The 22,348-nt window shown below is 48.8% G+C and overlaps 9 protein-coding genes across 9 annotated transcripts in view; 4 read left to right on the top strand and 5 right to left on the bottom strand.

Annotated features, from left to right (window-relative positions):
- Positions 1 to 5,205: 5,205 nt before the first annotated feature.
- Positions 5,206 to 5,578, bottom strand: GUITHDRAFT_43314 (hypothetical protein; the record flags this gene model as incomplete). Its single annotated transcript, XM_005838798.1, has 2 exons — positions 5,206 to 5,283; positions 5,330 to 5,578. Coding segments are annotated over 2 exons (327 nt in total), but the record flags the coding sequence as incomplete, so codon positions are not given.
- Positions 5,579 to 7,124: 1,546 nt separating this feature from the next.
- GUITHDRAFT_65587 (hypothetical protein) lies at positions 7,125 to 8,225 on the top strand (the record flags this gene model as incomplete). The annotated part of the gene is made up of 6 exons (XM_005838797.1): positions 7,125 to 7,237; positions 7,286 to 7,692; positions 7,749 to 7,837; positions 7,895 to 7,978; positions 8,026 to 8,090; positions 8,132 to 8,225. The coding sequence occupies 6 exons, from the start codon at positions 7,125 to 7,127 to the stop codon at positions 8,223 to 8,225; spliced, it is 852 nt and encodes a 283-aa protein (XP_005838854.1).
- TRS31 (trafficking protein particle complex subunit 5) lies at positions 8,216 to 9,301 on the bottom strand. Its single transcript, XM_005838796.1, has 9 exons — positions 9,183 to 9,301; positions 9,034 to 9,123; positions 8,897 to 8,983; positions 8,808 to 8,849; positions 8,701 to 8,758; positions 8,571 to 8,624; positions 8,460 to 8,522; positions 8,326 to 8,411; positions 8,216 to 8,277 (listed from the first exon to the last, which is right to left on the bottom strand). The coding sequence occupies exons 1-9, from the start codon at positions 9,255 to 9,257 to the stop codon at positions 8,248 to 8,250; spliced, it is 585 nt and encodes a 194-aa protein (XP_005838853.1). The 5' UTR covers positions 9,258 to 9,301; the 3' UTR covers positions 8,216 to 8,247.
- A 650-nt stretch (positions 9,302 to 9,951) lies between these two features.
- Positions 9,952 to 11,934, top strand: GUITHDRAFT_134207 (hypothetical protein; the record flags this gene model as incomplete). Its single annotated transcript, XM_005838795.1, has 7 exons — positions 9,952 to 10,833; positions 10,907 to 11,126; positions 11,223 to 11,305; positions 11,370 to 11,495; positions 11,564 to 11,617; positions 11,675 to 11,754; positions 11,811 to 11,934. 7 exons carry the CDS (start codon positions 9,952 to 9,954, stop codon positions 11,932 to 11,934), a joined length of 1,569 nt encoding a protein of 522 aa, XP_005838852.1.
- Positions 11,935 to 14,321: 2,387 nt separating this feature from the next.
- GUITHDRAFT_102486 (hypothetical protein) lies at positions 14,322 to 15,778 on the top strand (the record flags this gene model as incomplete). The annotated part of the gene is made up of 7 exons (XM_005838794.1): positions 14,322 to 14,468; positions 14,518 to 14,562; positions 14,613 to 14,690; positions 15,133 to 15,264; positions 15,362 to 15,423; positions 15,478 to 15,517; positions 15,575 to 15,778. The coding sequence occupies 7 exons, from the start codon at positions 14,322 to 14,324 to the stop codon at positions 15,776 to 15,778; spliced, it is 708 nt and encodes a 235-aa protein (XP_005838851.1).
- A 60-nt stretch (positions 15,779 to 15,838) lies between these two features.
- On the bottom strand, positions 15,839 to 16,828 carry GUITHDRAFT_134205 (hypothetical protein; the record flags this gene model as incomplete). Its single annotated transcript, XM_005838793.1, has 1 exon — positions 15,839 to 16,828. One exon carries the CDS (start codon positions 16,826 to 16,828, stop codon positions 15,839 to 15,841), a length of 990 nt encoding a protein of 329 aa, XP_005838850.1.
- A 951-nt stretch (positions 16,829 to 17,779) lies between these two features.
- On the top strand, positions 17,780 to 19,778 carry GUITHDRAFT_92528 (hypothetical protein). Its single transcript, XM_005838792.1, has 14 exons — positions 17,780 to 18,157; positions 18,217 to 18,287; positions 18,334 to 18,381; positions 18,452 to 18,503; positions 18,558 to 18,631; positions 18,680 to 18,786; positions 18,836 to 18,891; positions 18,952 to 19,121; positions 19,170 to 19,204; positions 19,250 to 19,296; positions 19,341 to 19,370; positions 19,423 to 19,500; positions 19,552 to 19,636; positions 19,680 to 19,778. The coding sequence occupies exons 1-14, from the start codon at positions 17,831 to 17,833 to the stop codon at positions 19,760 to 19,762; spliced, it is 1,263 nt and encodes a 420-aa protein (XP_005838849.1). The 5' UTR covers positions 17,780 to 17,830; the 3' UTR covers positions 19,763 to 19,778.
- On the bottom strand, positions 19,772 to 20,591 carry GUITHDRAFT_102483 (hypothetical protein; the record flags this gene model as incomplete). The annotated part of the gene is made up of 5 exons (XM_005838791.1): positions 19,772 to 19,836; positions 19,891 to 19,955; positions 20,001 to 20,047; positions 20,101 to 20,265; positions 20,325 to 20,591. The coding sequence occupies 5 exons, from the start codon at positions 20,589 to 20,591 to the stop codon at positions 19,772 to 19,774; spliced, it is 609 nt and encodes a 202-aa protein (XP_005838848.1).
- Positions 20,592 to 21,096: 505 nt separating this feature from the next.
- Positions 21,097 to 22,348, bottom strand: part of GUITHDRAFT_102482 (hypothetical protein) — a gene marked incomplete at both ends in the record, with an annotated part of 4,872 nt that continues 3,620 nt past the window's right edge. The window contains 9 exons of the mRNA XM_005838790.1: positions 21,097 to 21,261; positions 21,307 to 21,386; positions 21,563 to 21,654; positions 21,700 to 21,741; positions 21,785 to 21,829; positions 21,880 to 21,947; positions 22,000 to 22,113; positions 22,166 to 22,243; positions 22,288 to 22,320. Coding sequence (XP_005838847.1) covers positions 21,097 to 21,261; positions 21,307 to 21,386; positions 21,563 to 21,654; positions 21,700 to 21,741; positions 21,785 to 21,829; positions 21,880 to 21,947; positions 22,000 to 22,113; positions 22,166 to 22,243; positions 22,288 to 22,320 — 717 coding nt within the window. The remainder of the gene's footprint in view (positions 21,262 to 21,306; positions 21,387 to 21,562; positions 21,655 to 21,699; positions 21,742 to 21,784; positions 21,830 to 21,879; positions 21,948 to 21,999; positions 22,114 to 22,165; positions 22,244 to 22,287; positions 22,321 to 22,348) is intronic.

The raw sequence follows: 22,348 nt of genomic DNA, 5'->3' as shown, positions 1-22,348 counted from the left end.
GCGGAATCTGAACACGGAACTCATGGAAAACTTTGTGTGAATCGATGAATACATTGAAGATGAATCCGTGCTGTCACACAAAAGAATCAGATCCACAAACATGACATCATGTGTCAGGACCTCGCAGATGCAAACATCCATGACCATCTTCTCGTTCGTTTCGTCAACTTGATCTGTCTCCGTGATGCTGAACAAGAAAAACGCAACGTCGGTGGACGCATTGTTCACCCACAAGGATGTCGTTATCGCGTAGCCTTGTTTCCCCCATAGCCTGCAATGACGGAGCAAACTTGAGAAGTGCATGTAGGGCAGCCACATAGGCAACTCTCACTTCTCTGCGCTTCCAAGGTAAAGCCCTCCATGTGCTCCATCAAAGAAAAAGAATCTCGGATGGGCCTGCTAGTGCCCAGCCGAGGACATGTCAGAGCAAGGGTTCACCAGACACTGAGCCTCTTCACCTCAGCAGCGGCCCTGCTGTGCATCTTTGAGTCCTTGAAAGCATTCGGACTCAACAGCCCGGGGGACTGGCCTTCACCCAAACTCCCTTGCACCATCGCGCACATGCCCTGCACGAGTTTGCCAGCGTTGGGCTGCCACTCACCAGCCACGAACATGGACCTTGGAAGATCTCAACAGAAATCAGACTTGAGGGGTGGATTACCTAAGGATGCTCTCCAGGTTTGCTCTACCTAATCCAACATTGGAAACAACCAGTACCAAGACTTGAATCAACTCCTTGGTGATCTCAGTGACACGACTATGCTGTATTCCTTTCAAGAGAAGGTCCCAAGCAGTTTGTTCCCCAACTTCGTTCTCGGATGTCGTGAAGAAATAGCAGCAGATGACCAGGTCGTTTCGGACAAGCTCCTTGAGATTTCTAGCAAGCCTCAGTCTCTTCTCTTTCACATCTCTAAGCTGATACGCATCACTCGCCGCCTCCTCCTCACAGGTACGCCAGATGGCCACAATGACCTCCTTCAATTTTTCTCCTTCAAAATTTCCTCCTTCAAAGTCAGAGCTGAAAGAAACGTCTCAACGATGGAGCACAAGAATGCAAAACAGCAAGACCTCAGTTCAACCTTTGTCTTTCGCCTGATCGGAGTGTTTTCAAAGGCAGGTTCTTCACGTGAGTTCAAGCTTCTTGCTTCAAGGAGAAGATCTCTTGCTTGGATCGGCAATGGGGCAGCTGCAGGGTCCAATGCCGAAGGGCATCGAGCAGCGTATGCTGGTTTCTTTGGCATTTCGGTGAAAATCAACACGGATACCTCGACTTCTTTCTCATCTTTCACATCACACCATCCAACCTCTTGTTGCGATCGCCGCCATCAACAGCGACATCGTCCTCAGCATCAGAAATGTCGGTGTGGGCATCTTCAGGCTACGTTACACATCTTCACGACATTGAATGTCTCGCTTCAAACCTGTCATCGCTCTGTCAATTCTCGCATCACAATTTCACTCCATCACTATAACATATCACAAGCCTTCTCCTCTTAGCTTCATCGCGTTCTAGCAATAGGTAAAGATCTGTATCGAGTTCAACCTCCCAAACCTCCTCTGCATTCCGCCCGCCCGCTAGCCTTCTGCCTTTCTCGCATATCTCACACTCGCTTGCTCGCACTCACCCTCCTCAGCTGGCGTACTGCACTTCATCTCCCTCTCCCCCTCCCTCCCCCTCCCCTTCTCCTCTATCTGCCATTCTCTCTTCATCTTCCATCAGGCCGGATCTACAGCATGTCCAAGTTTGTGTTATCCCTCATACCGACCCCCTACCCCACCCCCTAGATATCACCTGTTTCACTCTCACACTACCCCCGGAAATGCCGTCTACAGACACCCCACTGTTTAGAGCACTGGAAGTGGAAGAGGGGAGGGGTGGGCGGCATTGGGTCAGTTGGGCTACCAGTAGGCGGCTGCCCAGGGGACGCTTTCATGTCGGAGGCAGGAGGGTGGGAAGAGAGAGGAGAGGAGAGGAGAGGAGCGAGGAGAGAGGAGAACTATGTGGATAGTTCAGCGCAAGCAGACACAAGTTCCAAACTCATGTGTCCCCACAGCATCGGTGTCTGGAAGGAGAGATACGTAAGCTTGTTCTGTTTCTTGCAGGCCATGCTCTGACTGCTTGTTGACCTCCTTTTGGATGCCTGTCATGATCTGCTACAGTTCTCGCCTTTGACATCATCCTTCGTTGATACAAAAAGTTCTCGTATTGTTCGTGGATCAGGTTTCCGATACGTCTCACCGATTCGAGACAAAGAAGATATCAAAAGCTGCTTGGGTTCGCCTGGAAATTCTGATTTGTCCAGCATCCATACGTCTGCTATCAATCTTTCTCTCCCACGTCACTTTGATAAAACAACTGCAGGTCCACAACTTTCCGTCTTGCCAAGGCTTCGCACAACCGAAACCCCCCGATGAGGGTCAGACGGTTGAGAGCTGAGGGCGTCTGGTCGACTCTCGCGCGCTCGCAGCTCTTCGGGCCTCTGCTTTTCGGCAGCAGGTAGGAGCAAGGGGAACTCACTTCATCTTGGTTGTGCTGACGAGCCACCAGACATGTTGGGACTGCCACACACACACTTGACTGCTCCAAACTGCAAGAATGGGAGACTTTTGAACTACGTTGATCCTTGCTGAGCAAGCTCGTCTCTTTGTGAAGCTCTTTGAAAGGTCTCGAAGACAAATATGGACATTCCATCACTGGGTTGGATGGGAAGAAAGCTTCCCTAAAGATTGAGACCAAGTTTCACCAAGACAAGATCTCTTTGAAGGTATTGAGAGCAAATCATTTACCTAAGATGGATCGTGTCATACTCTGCGACTCTCAGGTTTATGCCCTATGACCTTCGACGAGATCTTTGACTTGGGGCTGGCAAGGTGATGATCACAGTCGATGATCAAGAATTCTTCACGTCAACCGTAGCGACAGTGAAATACACTGAACATTCATTTTGATGTTTCAGCGCAGATCAGAAACAACGTTGACCCAGAATACAACTTGCGAATCGAGCTTCCGATGTAGATTTTTGACAACACAGGGCGTGTTCACTAAGCATTGACGTAGACAATTGCATCGGCATAGATTATCATTTGCTGTTTTGCACATGGATTCCTCTGAGTTCTTCACGGATCTAGTCAAGAACACAACGCTGGTCTCCTTGAATGATACGCGAGGTATCGACTGATAACCGCTTTGACTCCAGCAAGTGGCTGAACAAGGGACTATCATGCATTTTGATGATGAGAAGTGTTCCAAAGTTATGATTTTGAAGGAAGGAACTGTCGGGGTGAATAGTGATGACCTTACGAATATCTTCACTGAAATTTTGAGAGGTATATGAAAGAAAAACAACAGCCGACTGCAAATTCATCAGTAGCAAGATAGACAAGACGACGTTTCAACAGAATTTTGTTGAGATTGCACGCACTAACGATGAAGGGGCATGTTTTGCTGAGGGCTCTGTGCTAACTGGAAGATGCTTCCCGCTCTGTGTAGTGGCATTGACAACTGTCAAAGTCCTGTGCGTCAGAGCTGATGACGTTTCAGCAATGCTGGTATATGCAAAAAGCTCCTTCTCTGCTATATTGACATCCGATGCTTCAGAAAAAGCAAAACGACCTGTGTGAACAGTTTTCCGTTATCATACACAGTTTTCAAGAAATGAGCGTTGAGAGAGAAACAGAAAACAAATTTGATCTCACTGTGGAGGTCCATGGAATGCAAAGCATAACGGACAAGAAGCTCACCGACTACAGAACGTCTGATCCTACCTGCGAGGTTCAGGTGTTCAATACTGTATATACAACCAAATCTCTTCGCCACCTGCTCCCGGATGGAACTTTGCCGACATGGAACGAAACTTTTGCATTTGAGGACATGAATTCCAAAAATGGCTCTCTTATCATCAGAGTTTTGAACAAGTTTGATGGAAAGACAGAACCCGTGTTATTAGGAAGTTTGAGGTTTTCGTTGTCAGCTATTCTCCAAAGCAGACAAATCAAAGGAAAATTCACACTGTCTGAGGCGAGTCAAATACACTATGCGGAGGACCATCAGAAGGAATTCATCAGTCCTTTCAAAGAAAATAGCTTAAAAGAAATCAAACGATCAGCAAATTATCGAAAAAATGATTTAAACAATGTGGCTTCCAATGAAACGGCAGGCAATTCACATTGGCCAAGGATTCAGAAACGAAAAGAAGACGTTGATGACGCCGGAGCGAATAAATTGAAAAGCAATACAAGGAATGCATATGATGAGGACAGTGCTCTTCAAGCGAGTCTGTCATCTTGCAACGTGATTTCTCTGTGCATCACTGCGCTCGGTCAATTTTATCAAGGGGAAAGAGAGTTCGTCGAGCTTATTCGACGGTTGGGGTATTTGTCGCACCTTGAAGACTTGAAGAACGCTGGGATCAGGAGAATAGACGATCTTCTTCGCGGGTTTGACGATACTGAATTGATTGCTTTGTTTCCAGAAATGAAGAAGTCTAAAAGAAGGTGAAGTCAAGCTTGCGAGTCCTTGGATGACCCTTTTTAGGTTATTTCTTGCTCGGTTACAAATCTTACGAGGCAACAAGTTTCTGGATCATGCCACTAAAGAGCTCGCACAGATGGTGTGTGGTCCTTACTGCATCTGAGTCTGAAATTCACGTGATTTTAGATACGCGTTCATCACGGCATCCCCAAAGCCAAAGACGGTCCATTCCTTGAAAGCAAGCAGAATGCTTGGCTACGAAGAAAAGCTATGAACCAATGACTCTAGAAAGAGACGTTCTACAATTCCATTTTCGAGCTGTTGATTGTATAGTACCTTCATTCAGATTTATTCTCTAACTTTACATTAGTCACATTTCACACAATACTATTCTACACCGAAAAAAAACGAGTCAAAATTCAACACAACTATGGAATCAAAGCAATCATAATTAACAACAATATTCACATGAAGCCTGAAATGGAGAAAGGTGCTTCGTATGGAGTGATCTGGCTGGAAGAAAACAGCGCAGTGTGCTTTAGGTATCCGCCTTTCGACAAACTGTGGCTTTGAATCTTCGTAGATCTTCGAGTTTGTACATGACAGTGTAATTTGTGATTCCCGCAGAATTTCGAAGGGCCACCAGGTTGACCATAAGATGCTTGAGTAGTGCAGATGCTTCCATCGCTGGACACAAACTCACAATGCTTGTGCACTAGGTCCCTCTCGTCATGCTCCCTGTGGGCGCGACAGTGCCTCGCCTTGCCTCCCAGCAGCCCGTACACTGCTCTTCTAGAACATCCAGTGATGAACTCACATCTGCCAATAGAGTCAGGGAACACAAGAGCGCATCTGAACCAACCTCTTCTCTGACAAGTTCATGTCACCGCTCTTGGCATGCCTCGCGCACCACAATCTCACACGGTCGATCGGATTTCCCCACAAGGCTTGCTTCATACAACCACCCTCATGCTGACACTTGAAGTGTCGAAGATTCAGATGATGCGGAAGCTTATGTCGCTTGCAGTAAAGGGCTTTTTGCATGGCTGGATCAATGGCTGATATATCACCGTAGGTAGGAGTACGACTGCATCCCGGAGAGGCACAATGAACGGAGCTCACGCTTTTGCCGCTCTTCTTGGGAACTTTCTTACGATTTTCCGACAAGCGCTTCTGGTTCTTTTCGCAATTTTCTTCGATTTTCTTGGAACTTTGCGTGGACGAGTGGAGCCGGCAAACCATGAGCTTCGTAACTTGGGTTGCGTCATGCTCAGGGAATTGCACGAAAGAAGATATCAAACCACATCGAGAACCGTCGGGATACACGTGCTGACATTGAGGTAGAAGCCTTGCACTTCTTCTTTTTGCACGCGTGTTATATACCACTGATCGGTCAAAGTCCACGTACATGCCCGAAACGTGCAGAAATCGATTTGCGGTCTGATTGGCAACAGACCGACACTGATTGGAGATTGCAGACCTGAAAGTCTCGCACCACCTATATACAATATCGTCTGTTGGCAGCTCCCCATGGCGCTTACGGTAAAGCTCTATGAGCTGATCAAGAAGTTCTTTGTCGTGATCGACAAGGTCCGTTTGGGTGCTCCCCTGCTCAATGGTGTACTCAGAGTTCCTCTGCATATTTGCTGGTTTGACGGCATCCGACGTGCAGGAAGATTCTGCCCTATCAGAGTTCCATGATGAGGTCAAGAACGATGCCTGGATGTCTTCGTTGGATTGTAGACCTCCATCTGCAAAGGGTGCGAACCCAACGCGGTAGGGGTTTACCTCCTGTGACCATCTGAGATCCAAGTCGTTTTCAGGAGAGCACAGTCTGTTGATGCTGAAGGATTCTTCCGACGTCACTCTCTCCTCCATCCTCTCTTCCACAAACTGCTCAACTCCAGATGAGAACTCAGGCGATGCAGTGCTGTTAGCTCGACTGTGAGATGCACCTGAGCCACGGGTCCATGTCAAGAGGAAAAGCAGAGGAACGAGGGCCCGAAGCTTCCTGCTCCTCGTCATTGTCACTTCTTCGCAAGCTGCTCTCCTCTCGCGTCCTCTTCTGCACGCTCTGTCACCTGATTCCTGCCTCACCCGCGCGCCATTTTGCCGTAACCTCGCCTTGTTGACACGATCTGCTTATCAACAATATTTAGTCAATATCTGGAAACCGCTAAGCACCGGGTACAAAAGCTTGATTGTTTCAATTATTTCAAGGGGTGGTGTGCTCATTTCGTCCCTTTTTTTTCTTTCGTTGCTAAAGGGCACAAGGGAAGGAATTTGAATTCGCTGGTGCGGTATGAGCACGGAAACATCAAGGAACGCATCGCAAAATTTACAAGGCCTCCCCTCTCGCAGCCGGGAGGAGCAGGAGGAGCAGGAGGAGCAGGAGGAGCAGGAGGAGCAGGAGGAGCAGGAGAAGGAAGTTATGCATAGAGATCGTAGACAAGCCTATTGAAACTATGCTTCCATGAATCTCTACAAGGTCAGACACAGCTATTATATCTACTTCATCGCTCTTGTCGTTGCAAACGTGCATTCCTTCACACGAGCTTCTTCTGCCTTTATCGTCACCAACACGAATAGCCTGCGGAACATGAAGTTTTCAAAGAGAGATTTGAGCCATCAATCGAGGATATTGCGAACCATGATGCCTGGCGTAAGAAGGCTTCGTTGCTCAAGGGATCCCAGCGGGCAAAAGAATCTTCGCCTCGTGACGTGGAATGTGAACTCAGTCAGGCAACGATTACCTCTTATTGAAAGGTTGAGCATGTACTTGTGACACGCCAGTTTGAATTCGAATTTGCGCAGATATATACAAGAGTACAGCCCCGATGTGCTTGCGCTTCAAGAGATTAAGTGCCAGCAGAACGATTTCCCGGCTGAGACTTTCTCGAAGCTCGGTTATCACCACGTCCACTTGGGTCAGAAGTCATACAATGGTGTTGCAACACTGTCCAAGCATCCCATGACGAATGTCGAGTTTGGTCTGAAGGGGCCCGAAGATGACGAGCACGACCCGCAAGCGAGATACGTCCAGTGCAGTGTGCAAGGTATCGCCATCTGCAATCTCTACCATCCGAATGGCAACCCTGTTGGGAGCGAGAAGTTTGACTACAGATTGAGATGGAGCAAGCTTCTCTACGGCCGCGTGAAGAGCTTGACGCAGTCAGACATGCCGTTGGTCTTGATGGGGGATTTCAACACCGTCCCTCGAGGTGTGTTAACCTCTTCGACAGGATTTTGAGCTCAGTATTGCTGAAGATCTGATCAGATGAAGACTGTTATGATATCATAGATCTGTCCAGCGATGCTGTCGTGCATCCGCATTGTCGGTCGCAGTATCGATCCCTCGTTTACCAGGTCAGGCTCAGAGACATCGTTGCGTTATGTGCATTGTGCAATGACCTTGCTGCACAGGGACTGTATGATGCCTTGCAGATCAAACCAAACAAGGAGAAGCAATATTCCTATTGGGACTATCGGGCAGGGTCTTGGGAGAAGGTCTCCACCTACCTCCCCATTTACTTGCAAGTGATTTCCTCCAATAGAATAAGGGCATGAGAATTGATCACATCCTGCTATCGCCGCACCTGGCGGATCGTTTCGTGCAAGGGTAACGATCATTGTGTAATCTTCCGCTCACTTGGCTCTCAGAGGGGTGCACAAGGAGGTTAGAGGTTGGCAGGGTCCCTCGGATCACGCTCCTGTGTGGGCAGATATACGTAGGAGCGATGCAATGAGCGATTGATAAGATGTTTCTTTACAAAAACTTATGCGATCCGCTTCTCTCGTTCCATCACCTAGATAGCAACTATGTCAAGGTTGCTCAGCATTGATGTCAGTCCAACCTGTGGCGTGAATTTGACCAAGATTGTCGTTCGTGTGTCGGCACCGACGGGAACAGTATGAGCTGTCACGCGTGCAGGGAAATCAGCTGCAGCACAACGGCAGTGAGATTTGGGAAGGGCACGGAAGGAGCAACCAGAATCAAGAATCCCCTGAACAATCCCCGCTACGAACGCCGCACAATTCAGATGCCCGTATTCTGAGGGAAATGACCGACAGCTGGAAAAACATTCGTATGCACACACACCTTTGGGGACGGATATGTATGTGTTGACAAGAGGATCCTTCTCGTGTATCATATCTAAGGGCCCAGAAACATGCCCACAAACATTGATATCAGTCCCACCGCACAAAGGCATAATTCAAAAGGGTTTCACATTCGTCTTCTTTGTCCGTCACTCTCTCCAGCGAATCTGCGACTTTGCCGAACATGACCTGGATGAGAGAATCACGACTGGAGTGAACGATTGCAAGATGTTCTCACCTTCCAGATCGTGTCTTTGATGTAACTCAAAATCCCAACAATCTGCCAAAGTCGTTGATGAAGAGTGAAATTAGGGGTCAGCTGCACACCTTTATCTCTCTCTTGAATCCTGCTTTCTCCCGAAGCGAGCTCAATTCTAGCATTCGTACCCCCACATTATGTCCTATCTCGGCGAGCTGTGTGCATGTGATGTTCAGAGATGACTGAACCTCCAACATCTCTTGACCATCTTCTCTAGTTCTTGTGTCGTGTTGACGCGGTTTTGACAATACTGAACTATTTCGGAGAACAAGAAGCAGAAGGAGCTGAGGCTCACCTGATCGATATACAAGAGTGATTAAGATGCATCAAGACAGATCAACGAAGTTATCTCACTTCTGCCTTCCCCCTCGGCATCGGACGGTCTACGATGGTCTTGTTCGCCTTCGATGGTGCATTGCCGGACGACATTCTCTATCAAGTCTGCGGTGTGTTGATGGTGAACCGAGGTTGAAGCCCTAGCAAACACGTTTCAGCCTTGTTCAGGTTCACACGGCTGATCCTGGAGGGGACAACCAAGGAGGGTTCACAGTCTACAACAATTTTAGCTCATCCCGGTACAAGCTCCTGGGCGGACCCGTGCCCGTAGGTTTAGATAGTACCAAGCAGGACAATTGCGTACTACATTTTGGTATTAAGTAATTCACAGAGTACATCCTCCATTTACAATAATTATTGCAATGCCCAGACTCAGTTTCTCTCTCGAGTCCGACGGCGAGTCTCCGAGTCTTTCCGGGCCCGGCACGCCCGGCCGTCCGAGGCTCTGCCAGTAGTCTCTCAGCCGAGTCTGTCGATGTCAGAGATACACGACCGTGAGAGATCCCTCGCATGGAGAAACGCTGAACCAACTGCTACATCTTCTTTACTCAAAGTTAAGTTAAAAAACATCCGAGCGCCGACCTCGGCCATGGAACTTCCGTGAACTGACTCTAGCCTAGTAGGGGAGTTTGTGGTTTGAAATATCGTGAGATAATAAATTTGACAAAAAAACGAAGGAAAGTATTGAACCAGCTTTCGAATCCCATAAACTTCCCATAGCTCTATTGGGACCAGATCATGCCATAGTCGTTTTTGATTTCTTCCCCCAACGCGCTTTCTCTCGTCCATGGCCAACGTGGACAAAGAGGTCAAGAAGAAGGTCGCCATGCCTCAGGGCAAGGCCAAGCCTCTCCTTCCTATTCGTTGCCCCTACCCTTCACATGATAAGGCAACCGGACTGCCGTTGCGCTTCGGTATCAGCCATGACAAAGACGCAGAACTGCAGAAACGTCTCATCCAGAACATGCGCCTCAGTGACATTGATAAGGTTGTAGAGGATGCAAGTGCCGTAGATGTCAAGCCAGAAAAGAAGAGTGCGAGAGGAAAGAATGGCGACGATGCCCACGACATGTCCCTTGTCAGCGCTATGGCATCACGTCTGAGACATGCGGAGAAGGCTGCTGCAGAGCTGAGAGAGTTGCTCAAAGGCAAGGACTCGGAGATCGCTGAGCTCAAATCAGCGCTGGCAGCAAAAGATGCATCGACGAACGAAAAGAATGAGTATGCTGACCCCAACTTCGGTCGTTGTAAAAGCACTCCAGATCTATCTGCAATGAGGGAGCAGAACAACAAACTGAGGGAACTTCTTAAAAGAGCAGACCATGAAAATAAGACTCTGATCAAGGAAAATACAGAGATGAAGCAGTTTTTGAGAGACTATGGAATGGAGTGGGTTGGAGACAGTGTTAGCTCTGGCAAGAGCTCTGCCAACCCGCAACCGCTGCAAATGAATGAAGGGATGTGGAACCAAGAAGTCGCACAAGGAAAGGAAGTTTCAGAACAAGACGGCAACGACCTGAGTGATAGAAGTGGCCCTGAGGCTTTGGAAACTCCTTTTGATCCAGCACAGATATTGACTAGTGTCAAGCAATTGAATTTCATTGCTGGAGAGGGAGAGAAAGAAGTGGTAGCACATAACGGAATAAGGAAGCTGAAAGAGAAGGCGCAGGTAAAGTCTGCTCTCAGGAGATGCCATCTCCCAACATGTGTCTAATCTAATGCAAATATTCCGTGCTTTGTAGGTGAGCTATACATTTTATCAAGATGGGATCTTTGCTAGAGGTGGCCCACTTCGACCGTACAAACTCAAAGAATCGAAGCTCCTGGTGAAAGATTTGATGGATGGGTACTTTCCATGGGAACTAAAGGAGGAGTATCCTGATGGAGTTCCAATCAAAGTTGAATTTCGACTTAAAGAAAAGTACAGTCGCGATGCGGCAAGCAACTTCCAAGCGTTTAAAGGTGAAGGGCATTCTGTTGGTTCGAGAGGTGCAGCACCAGGATCCGCAGCGGCTGTTTCAAATGCTTCACGAAAAGAAATTTGGAATCCTACTGCAGCTGGCAACAGCAAAGCTCCAGACATTCTAAGGAATCTACCGAATTCTGTTATTGGCCCTGGTGGCAACATTATTAATATCAAGGTTGCTTTTCCCTGCGTCCTGCACTTAGATGTGCACCTCCACTGATTTCGTTGTTTCATGGCAGGAGGATATAGAAAAGAGGATTTATCCAGTTAGAGAACGGTCCAAAGAGGACGCGGAAGTCTTTCCAATACCATCTAAGTATGAAAGGAGCGAAAAAGAAAGGACAATCGTCAGAGTGAAGAAGATGGTAATGTCTGTGCGACTTGTAGCTCAAGTGTGAACAAGTGTATGTGCGTCTGTGTGATATGAAGGCAGGCAGACAGACAGACAGACAGACAGACAGGAATTGAGAGATTGACAGAGAGCAATGTAGATGCAGGGGGAAGAGGGGAGAAACAAAGTTTCAATGAGTGACGTTTTATGCAGGACACGAATGTGACTTATGAAGTTGTGTTAGCGCACAGTTCTACGATAGCAGAGCTCAAAACACTCTTGAAAAGCCACACGTGAGTATTGAAATGTGCCTTGTAGGATTATGAACGCACTGACATTTTGATCACAGATGTATTGATGGAATGATTCTTAGGACGCATTTTCCAGCACGAGAGTACAGCGATGAACAAACAATGATATCTGCTAATCTTGTACCAAATGCACTGCTCTTCATCACGTATGTTAAAGCGTGAAAGCATGAAGGGTCTTTAGAATGTTTGTATTGAATGAATGTGTTTAGATCACCCAGACAGAATGTGATTAGCCAATGTTTTAGCTTGAAACTTGTCTTTCCAACAGTGCGATGGACGTTTGGACGTATCTCATATTCATTCCTGCAAACACAATCTAGAGTGCTTACATTCTTTAATTGGATAGCAGATATCAGCCAGGATAACCTAGTTTCTAGTGTTGTGGAAGCGCAATGGGACGGATGACCCTACAGAAGTAGTTGTGTAAATGCAAGGAGTTACGTAGTTGTGTAGATTCAAGAAGTTACGGCCATCTTGTCATTATTTCTCTCGTTTTTTCAAACCAACGACACATAAAACTTCAAGATGCAAACTTACCAAAACCAATCTTTCAATCTATTACATGACAAAGAATCGTGCGGGGAAACTTGAAAACTTGAATTTCGAGAACATAACCAATACTATGGTTTTTAAAGAGCAATCTACAGCCCTTGGAAAAATATTCCCACTTCAAAATACATGTCAACCAAAGGACAGATCAGAGAATCATTTTCGACATCTCATACATTTCCTAAAACATCTACCGCTACAGATGAGCCAGGTCTGCTGACGGCAGGTATAGGAAGCAACATGAGGAATGGAGTGAGAGTGATCAGCATCTGATACAGGCAACAAGACAAACACACATGCGTCTTCGAGCTCATCTCTTTCACCATCATCGTCGCATACAGACTTCTAGATCCAGGGCAACTTGCAGCTTAGAGGGTCCCACCCCTTTCCCCTTCACCCCCACCCCCTCTGTCTACTATTGTCCCTACTACATATTTCCGGTCCTTACCACCCCCGTACCCTAATAACGTTCCGCTAGCCCTTGGCTAGGCCCGGCGAGTCACTACTGCTCCATGGCGTCAACTTCCAGGACGGAGGACGATCCGCTCAGCAGACTTGACACGCTGGTGATGCCCCTTCCTCGCGTCCTACTGGCTGTGCCAGCCTCCCAATGCAATTTCACTCGCAAGCAGTGCTCTGTGTTGTCAAGTCTCAGCGTTGGGCTGAGATCCTCCCCTTTCCCTGCCTAACAACGCATCTTACTGAATGTTCTGTGGTTGATGCAATCATGATGTTTGAAATTTACGAACGTGTCCAACAGCTGAAAGATCTGCGAGCTTCAAGAAGGGAAAGCTCTCGAGAATTGCAGGTATTGCGTCGGGGAACTGATGTGTCTATCTTCGCTCCATGTTTGCAGAAATCTCGATTGCTGAATACACGCCAGTTGGTTGGAGTCGAACTGGAAAAGTACGGCCAAAAAGCTTTACAAGTACTGTATCTTCAAGTTGCACAGGCCTTCTTTGACGAGAGTGTAGATTTTGGCGGAGAAAGAGAGTTCAACATCTTCACGAGACGCCTCAAGCATGAAGAACCTGCTCAATGCTTTGCTACAGAGAAGCAGCCATGCGCGAACGTGAATCAATCTTTTGAATTGACATGTAATTGATCGATCTGTCAAAGGTGGCGAGAAAAGCAAAATGAAATGTTAGAAACATCCATCAATCTGCATCAAACCGATAAAAGCCTCCAGGCAAGATCGCCAAGAACCACTTGATACCTGTTACTGCTTGCTCCCAAACATGACAAGTGCTGCCAGGATTGTAAAGAGAAATTAAAAAAAGCAGCAAAGAGCTTGAAGAAGAGCAGCTCTGACCCAGGTCAATTCTTCATCTGCTCGTCCGCATAATTTGGAGGTTGACCACTTGGGCCAAGCAGACGAAATTCCAGGTTCCAGTACGACCTGTGGGCCCACGGTAATTTGATTCTTCCATTCGAGTGCTGCTTGATCAAATATTTGGCCTGTATCAGGTTACACAGATCAGTTCAGCATTCAAATTGATAAGTAGACATCCTGAGAATGCTGTGACCGCACAAGAATTGATAAGTGCGATATACAACAATCGAGGTATTTTGTTCATTCCTAGTTTTTGCAGTAATCGTCCTCGTGCATTCAGATTTATGTTCGCTTTTGAAAATTCAAAACTCAGCCGACAAAGCAAATGCAATCAAGCGGTTGAATGAGTCGTTGAGTGAACGAAAAGAAAGTGGAACTGATAAGAACAAGATTGATTTTCAGCATTTTGTGTCAATGTTTTTTTCTGAAGAGGTGAGAAAACGTCTTAAATGAGCTACGCTAATTTGCACTTTTGGGTATTCTAGGCTGAAGTTCATTGGCTACTCAAAAATATGCCAGTATCTACCAATGGAACATCATTTAACACGTCAAAAGAAAAATTGGACCAGCTTCATAGCAGCTTGAAGTTAAAGTATGAAAAGCAGCAAGAAGAAAGGCAGAGGCTTCAGTGGGAGCTTGAATCCGTATATTGCCTCTAAGTTCTTTCATGGGAGCGTTTGATTTCTCTTTACAGTTGGATTTGAAGAGTGTTGGGCAGAACTTACAAAAACTGATATCTGACACTGATGAATTCGAAGCTTCGAAAGCAAATGCATTAATGATGGAACGCAGAAAGCTTGAGCAAGAACATATAGTACATCATGTTTGGAATAGCACCATCTGGCTCACTTGATACATTACAGGACATCTTAAGCAGTAAGATTCAAGAGATAGAGATAGGCATCCAGGTAATGGCTGTTTGCTAGAATATCGATCTTGTGACCAAATCTACAAACAGAACACAAAGTCTAAAATGAAACAAGAAATATCAAGAAACAAGATATTGAGACAACAAGCATCGGGCGCAAGAAGAAAAGTAAGTTTCGACCATCTGTGAAATAAAACGATGGAAAAACGCGCCGGTGGCAGCCTGTCCAACACGGCACTGCGGCAGCCAGTGGGCCGCCGGGGGTCCGAGGCTCCCACCGTTGCGGCCCGGCACTCAGGCACGGGCCGGGCCGTCCCACGGGCCGGGGGCCGGCGGGGCTGAGGGTCCGACCCGAGTGATGACTGTCGGAAGGGCCTGTACTAGTATCGGTCTGCCGCTTCAGAGGCCCTACTCAGTGGTTCTGCTCCCTCCTGCCTTACAGCCCTGAGGGCCCACTGCCTCCCTCCTTGCTCCTCCGCCCGCTGCTGCTCGTCTCTGAACCAATCTGATCCTTCTATCCTGCCCCTGCTTGTCACGGTTCAAACGTAGCACTAGCGTTCTTGGCTATCATCGCACTAAGGCTATCTGCTTCAACGTTCTGTCTGCGCAGACTGCAGCGATGCGGAAAGTCAGTGATGATCCAACAAGTACACCGAATCGAGGAGTAGCAGAAATGATAAGACAAGATTTGGAAGCGTCCATCCAAAGCATTTCACTTCAAGCTGTGTCATGCATTGAGACGGTGTGTTGTGTTCCTATAATGGAGTGTCTGCAAGATACCTTTTGCGCTTTGTTCCCTTTGATCTTTCATTCAATGCAAACAATGATTCAGTGTGCAGGTGCAAGATTGTTTCAACTCAATAGCAAAAGTGCCCGAGTCGTTCTCATCTGGAGTCTCAAGGTTTGCTCAGCTCTGAATATTCCATTCCCATTCACAACCTGATTCTTCATCCAGCGGTGTGAAAGCCCTGCCTCTGCCAGGGCATGGTCGGAAGGTATCTGATATACCAGGCTTCTGTCGTTTGTGCTCCTGCCTGAATCGAATGTGTCAGGTGGTAAGACTGGTGAAGCACGACCCGAATGATGCTCAAAGGGACATCAATGATCCCGAATGTTGGAACTGGGAGAAGCTTGGAGAACTGCAACTCAAACGAGCCAAAACTGTTGGAGCCGAACGCTCAACATCGAGCTCGAACGAACCTCACAACGTTATGGCACAGAGCTCACTGCCAGTGAAACTCATCAAGAATAAGTGAGACGTTCAAGAACTGAAGATCGAGATAAACACTCAAAAGGTTTAATTGGGTTAACACAAACTACTTTTTACACCCTGAGCGGGAGAGCTTGGCATAAGGCTGCCATGCAGGATTTGGAACGGCCTTTTGCCAGTTCTTGTTGGATACGGTTACTCTTGCACGCTCCAAGGGAGCAACATCTGACGGGTCCTTGACATGATCGTCGTCCCAGTAATTGTACTCATTTTGCATCCCCGAGACAGAATCGACGTAGGCCTCGTTGCAAGGATCATTCGACTCCTCTTGATCAGACAGGCCGTCCGAGTGGCTTCCTTTAGCAACTGGGTCTGAGAAGAGCGAACCGTAAACGTTCACTCCAACAGATGCAAGTTTGTTCCAGCTTTTGGCCTCCTCCGTTTGAGCGTCACTGGCATTGGTCAAGTGAGCGATTCTCTCCCCTCTCATTGCAGGGAGAGGAATAACTTTGTTGAACATGTCACTGCCGTCAACGTTAACACCATTCATAATAAGTTTGTTGTCATCGTCGTAATCCGATTCGACGGTTTTCAGATTATCAGCAGTCCACACAAGGAAAGGGTGCGTCTTACTTTCATCGTTGTGCTTCCACAGTGAACGATGAAAGATAGAATTCAAGTCCTTGCCGCGTGTGAAGCTAGCTTCAAGTGGCGCAGTCTTTGTATTGTTCTCTGGGGACTCGGGGCCAGGTCCCAGCGTCTTGACGAATGGAGATTGCATCAGCTTGGGAGTTTTTCTCCTCATCGAACCTACAGCAGCCAAAGACCCTCCAATGTTTTCAGCAATGTCAGCTGATCTCCCTAAGACGCCCAAGTGAACCTGCCGGTTCATGACTAGCGCAGCTCTTCTTGCTTTCCTCGATCTGGCCTGCAATCTGAAATACCGCTTGCTCGCACAATCAAGAGCAGAAGTGCATTGCAGCCGGACTCCCGGCGTGATCCCTCTCAAAGATATCATCATCAGCAAGCATGCGCACCCAACACCCAACGCCGCGGCGCCCAACCCTCCCTGCCATGACAGTCGACCCCGGGCCATGGCTCTTCGCTGTCCGCGGATAGGGGGGGGATGAGTTTCAGCAGATATGGGGCAAGTGCGGGGACGAGGCACAGTGCTCTCATTTTCAAAACTACCCCACCCTCGAAAATAATTAATGCATGACCCATGATACCCCCCGTTCTTGATAGTACCCCTACTCAGATATGTAATTTTATTTAAAATACACCGGGTCTATAGAACTAGAACCCACCCCCCTACTGCAACACCCCCGTCGCTCCCTTTAGGGTGGCTTTCGGTGTCGGAGCAGTGGCGTGATGGCATGGTAAGGGAGACTTTCGCTGGCTAGAAAGGAGAGGCAGAAGCTCGGGGAGCGCATGGAGAAGAGAGCTGGTTGTTACAAGAGAGTGAGAACACCTGGGGGGCCCTGAGACCTTTCTTCTCCTCCACTTGTTTGTGCGACCCACAGGTCGATCAGGTTGGGCGTGAGAATATTACCTCTGGATGGCCTCCAGTACAGCAGAGCCGTGGCTCACCAGCGAATGCCATGGCTTGCTGCTGAAGAAGAGTGAGAGCAGAAACATGTTTGAAAGCGCATGGAAGGAGAAACTCATGTGCTGGGTGTCCCATGGTGTAATGTATATGCGGCAAGCTGAGGTGGTAGTCTTCCGGGCAAACCAAGGGAGCAAAGCCCAGGAGAAGATCGCAGTTGCAGATGATGGTCAGATTCTTTCTTTGGTCGACTGGGTGCTGAGTGAAAATGCAAAGGATCTAAAAGGCGAAAAGTTCACGTTGAGGAGGAAAGATGATGCAAACATTTTCTTCAGCTTCAAGGCCAGTACGACTCAAGAAGCCGGGGCTTGGGTGAGCTTTCTCAAGACAAAGATTCAAACGCTTCAAGACAAGGCGGAAGCTGCTCGAGCTGCACGTGGCAATGTCAACGACAAAGAGAATGAATCGGCGAGTCAAGCCCACGGGTCCCAACCCAACGCTCACAAGGGACCAACTTCTAGGAATCAGCTGCATGGAATCAACATCTCTTACATGTACGACAACGGCGATCACTATGTCGGAGACTTTCACTTCGGTAAGAAGCATGGGACTGGGCGATACACGCGCAAGGATGGCTCTGTTTACGAGGGCGAATATCAGAATGACCAGAAGCACGGCAATGGAAAGCTCATATACAAGAGTGGGGATACGTTTGTTGGGACGGTAAACCCGCTGGGTGGTCTGCAGCCTGCTGATTATTTTGCAGTGGAAAGAAGGTGTTCAATGTGGATTTGGTGTTTGAAATGCGCGGATGGAAGAGTATATGAGGGTGAATGGAAGGATGGCAAACAGCACGGCAAAGGAACGTTCAAATCTGCAGTGAGTAGCTCGGAGTGTTATGTAGGATATTTGATGCTCTTGGTGTCCTTTTCTTGCAGGATGGCGGTGGTGTCTATCAGGGAGAGTGGATGAATGGCGTGAAGCATGGACGCGGAAAGTCGTCGAGCAGGTGCTTTTGCACAGCAACAGCCTGTCGGGTGACTTTTGACCTCCAGTGATGGGCACGTGTATGATGGCGAATGGAGGAACAACAAGAAAGAGGGGTTAGCGCGTTCTGATTGCTTCCTGCCTGTATTGCGGTTTTTGATTGAATGAAACTGCGGTTTCCTTCAGGCGTGGAAAGCATGTCAGGCCCGATGGCAGTTCTTATGATGGCGAATGGAAGGTACTCAATTGAGCGAACGCGATCATGTTCATGGTGGTGAGTGTTGCACATCAGAACGACAAGAAGCATGGGAAGGGCACCTACAAGTACACGAATGGAGATTATTACGAAGGAGAGACCAAGAATGGGTGAGAACGACGAGGATGCTGAAGCATTCGTCACATGGGATTTGACAGGTTGAAACACGGTTACGGCATCTTCAAAGCTTCAAACGGTGCACGTTACGAAGGAGAGTGGGTAGAAGGCAAGAAACACGGACAAGGAACGTACACGTCCAACCAAGGCAGGCATTGCAAGAGAAGTGAGATGGGACCTGAAAGTTCTTTCGGCAGGCAAAGTCTACAAAGGAAAGTGGAAAGACGACAGGCCTTGTGATGCGCCCGACACGGTAGTGTAACTGATTGCGAAGGTCTGATATGTGAAACTCACTGTCGTGAACTTTCTCAAGGCCTCCGGCTCCAACGACAAGCAGGAGAAGGAGAAGGCTGAGGGCAACAAGAACTACTTCGGTTTCTTCCAGGCTCGAGGAAATGCTCCACAGCAAGCAAAGCAGCAAGCGCATGGACCTGAAGACGAGCAAGCTCGTGCGAAAAGAGAGCAGGAGGAAGCAGCAGAGAAGTGAATCTTCTGCCTGTTCGATGACATCTCTCTTAGCGATGGCAACAGGCGTGCTGCTGAACGGGCTCGCCAGCGCATGGAAGGTGACCTTCATGTTCTCGTCGCTTCCTTCCTCACCTTGGTCCCAGAGGAGGAGGCGATGCGAGCAGCCAACTTGAGCGGCCCCGTGATGAAGGCATGTTCCATCCCACTGGTTTCTCCTCTCACAGACCCTTTCAGGATCTGGAGCCTCAGCTAGACAAGATCAAAGTCGCCTCCTGCCCTCCCACTCTCTCTCACTCTCTGATGTTCTGCTCATCAGGCTGCTTCTAAGAAGTCGGCACAAGCTCTCCTGCAGCATGTCTTCAAGTATCATCCCCCACGGAACAATCCCAACGAGGTGAGGACCAACAAGCCGTTGCCTGCCACAACTCATCCCTTGCTGCTCCAGATCCCGAGTGACTTCTCGGACGCCATGATGAGGAAGACTCTACTCAAGACCATCAGGATTTACCACCAAGACAAAAACTCCATCGGCAAGTCGCTGCCATGTGCTGCCCATCATTGACTTGCTCTCAGAGCTCTACGGGCTGGAATGGCATCTCTTGTGCCGTGAGATCACGAAGCAGCTCAACTCAAAGTTCGAGTTGTACAAGCAGTGAGCGACGATCTCACGTCTTGCTGGAGGATAATGAAACAATCGCGCGCTTCTCCCCTCTGCCCTTGTCATTTCCGGCTTCGAACCTCCATCAGCTGCGACTGCATTAGCGTCTCTCAGTCGCTCTCACACCTCCCACCTTGCCGACAGATTTCCTCATGAAGCGAGCCTCGTGTGGAAGCGGGTAGCCGACTGCTCTGTCACCATGTGAGGCACATGAGAGGGAGACAGGTTAGAGTTACTGCCAACGCATCCTTCCTTGGCTGTCCACGAGGAAGATGTATGCTACCTGTCAAGACACCAAAGGGTGAAGGAGCAACACAGTCGTCATGAAACGTCTACCAGCCTGTTCTTCACGTGGAGCGCCTTCCTGAATTCATCGCTAGAACCGAAACACATGTGGATCCGATCATGCTTGTCCGGTTGGATCCTCTTCTTCATAGATGAGATCATCCAGCCCTTGATCAGCCGGTAGGCCACCCCCTCCACAAACGAGAGCTGAACCACCTGCCATGGCACTCAGACCTGTCGACAGCTCTCGAGGAGCTGGTCCTGATCTCGCGTACCTGCAACTGAGGGTACTCCTGCTTCACTTCGTCTATGTGCTCTTCCCACGACTTGAGCATCGGTCTCGCAAAGTCTCGCATGAAGACAGTGACACACGTCACCTTCCCTCTCAAGATCTGCACGAGGTCGTGCTCCTTGCCATCAGCCGTGAAGCACTTCACGTCGGGGAAGATAATTGAGTCTGATGCCGGGACTAAGTTGTCGTCAGCATCGAAAAGTTTCCCTCCTGTCCGATGCAGCTCGTTCATCTCGGGGAAGCGCCCCATGTTTACCTCCTCATCAAGTGCCTTGCCTCTCTCGTCCCTCTTCTTCTTACTGAAGAGCAGTCCAAGCTCATAGAAGAACCCTTTCTTTCTCGCAGCACAAGGCGTCGCATGGAAGCTTCTTCGCTCACTGTGAAGGTGAAGAGGAGAGGCCGAGGAAAAGGAGCAGGAGGAGCAGGACGAGAGCAACCAGCTTCTTCCTCTCGTCTGCTTCATCTCTCTCATCATCCCTTCTCTTCCCGCTCCCGTCGCCCTCAAGGCCGCATGCGCCATTCTCGCGAGCATTGAGCTCGAACTCCTCGAGGACAGCAAACCACCACTTAATGTCGAAACACTGGATTGCAAAAATCTCCTGTGTGATCATCGGGGGCGGGCTCAATGGAAACATACTTAACTAATATTTTGAAGGGCTGGACCGTTTCATTATTGACTCCCGTCAAACGGAACTTGGGAAATAGCTGGCTAGTTTTCAAGACATGTCATCTTTCACTCTCACAGACGACACGGCTCAGTTGGCTCTTAACAGGCTCTGAAGGAACGAGCTCTTGCTGCACAACTTGGACATCTTGGGAGGCTCGCTGGTCGGATCGGAAGGCTGAGGCCTGACGACTCTTGGCTGCGTCTCCTCCTGAGAGTACTCCTCCATGGACGAGGAGAGATCCCCCCGCCTCCCCTGCTTCACTCTCATCATAACCTCACACGTTCACGAGCTGCTCACCTCTCGGCGAGGTCTCCCGGAGCTCGTCTTGGTGTCTTTGGACTGAGCTTGCTGAAGCTTTTTCTTCAAGCGGCGCTTCTCTGCGAGGAGCAGGATTGAGATGGAGCCAGGGAGAAGTCGCAGGTAGAGCAGGAGGAGCATGTAGAGGAGCACGCAAAGGAAGAGGAGGAGGAGGAGAGGGAAAGGAGGAGAAGGGGGGGGGTGAAGGAGGAGGCGAAGGAGGCGAAGGAAGAGGAGATGAAGGAAGAGATGTCACCTCTCGCAACATGGATCGTCTTGACCTTCTCCCACGCCAACTTTCGGATCTGCCTTCTTATCTCGGTCTTCTTCATGTACGGAGGAAGGGACCTGTCAGCCTGTGACTCTTCGCTGCCTCACACAGTCATCGCTCACCCCGCGGGAACGTCTTTCCTCGTCAACAAGCCCTTGGTGTACCTGCGGGCCAGTCAGCAAGTGCCTCGATATGGCTCCTGCTCACTTTCTCAGCCACTCGTACCATGGCCCGTGCCAGTCATAGAATTCTCTGCACCCACCATCATCAAGTCACGAGCAACCGCGCATGTGCTCGGCAACCTGTTCCTTCCTGGTACCTTCCAGTCGCCGTTCTTGCATCGTTCCGTCCAGGGGTCGAAGTCAAGGATCTGAGAGCAAGAGGGAGGAATCAGAAGATAGAGGACCGTGCGAGAAAGAGACCGTGTCGAAGTCTCCCTGGAACTCATTCAAGAACTTGGTGTCTCGATGCTTCGCCACGATCGGCTCGTAGATCCTGTTGAGGTTCGGGACCTTCTGAAGGATGCTCCAGGGCAACTGCCAGTCCTCATGCTCAACCACACGGCAGCAGGAGGAGCCGACGTCTTACCGTCGTTCCTTCATGGTCCACCACTACTTGATCCGTCGAGATCAGAACCTTGGCGTTGAACTCCTTGCGGAATTTCGCCTGCACGACCATCAGCTCAGGTTCACCAGCATGCCGAGTGAGACCTCTTCGCGCCTCAGCGCCAACTCTATGTGCGACTGCGAAGAAGGCACAGTAATGAACATC

Source organism: Guillardia theta (genome assembly GCF_000315625.1).
Source record: "Guillardia theta CCMP2712 unplaced genomic scaffold GUITHscaffold_10, whole genome shotgun sequence".
Lineage (NCBI taxonomy): Eukaryota > Cryptophyceae > Pyrenomonadales > Geminigeraceae > Guillardia > Guillardia theta.
The sequence above is the reverse complement of the archived record's forward strand: the minus strand, read 5'-3'. Positions and strand labels throughout refer to the sequence as shown.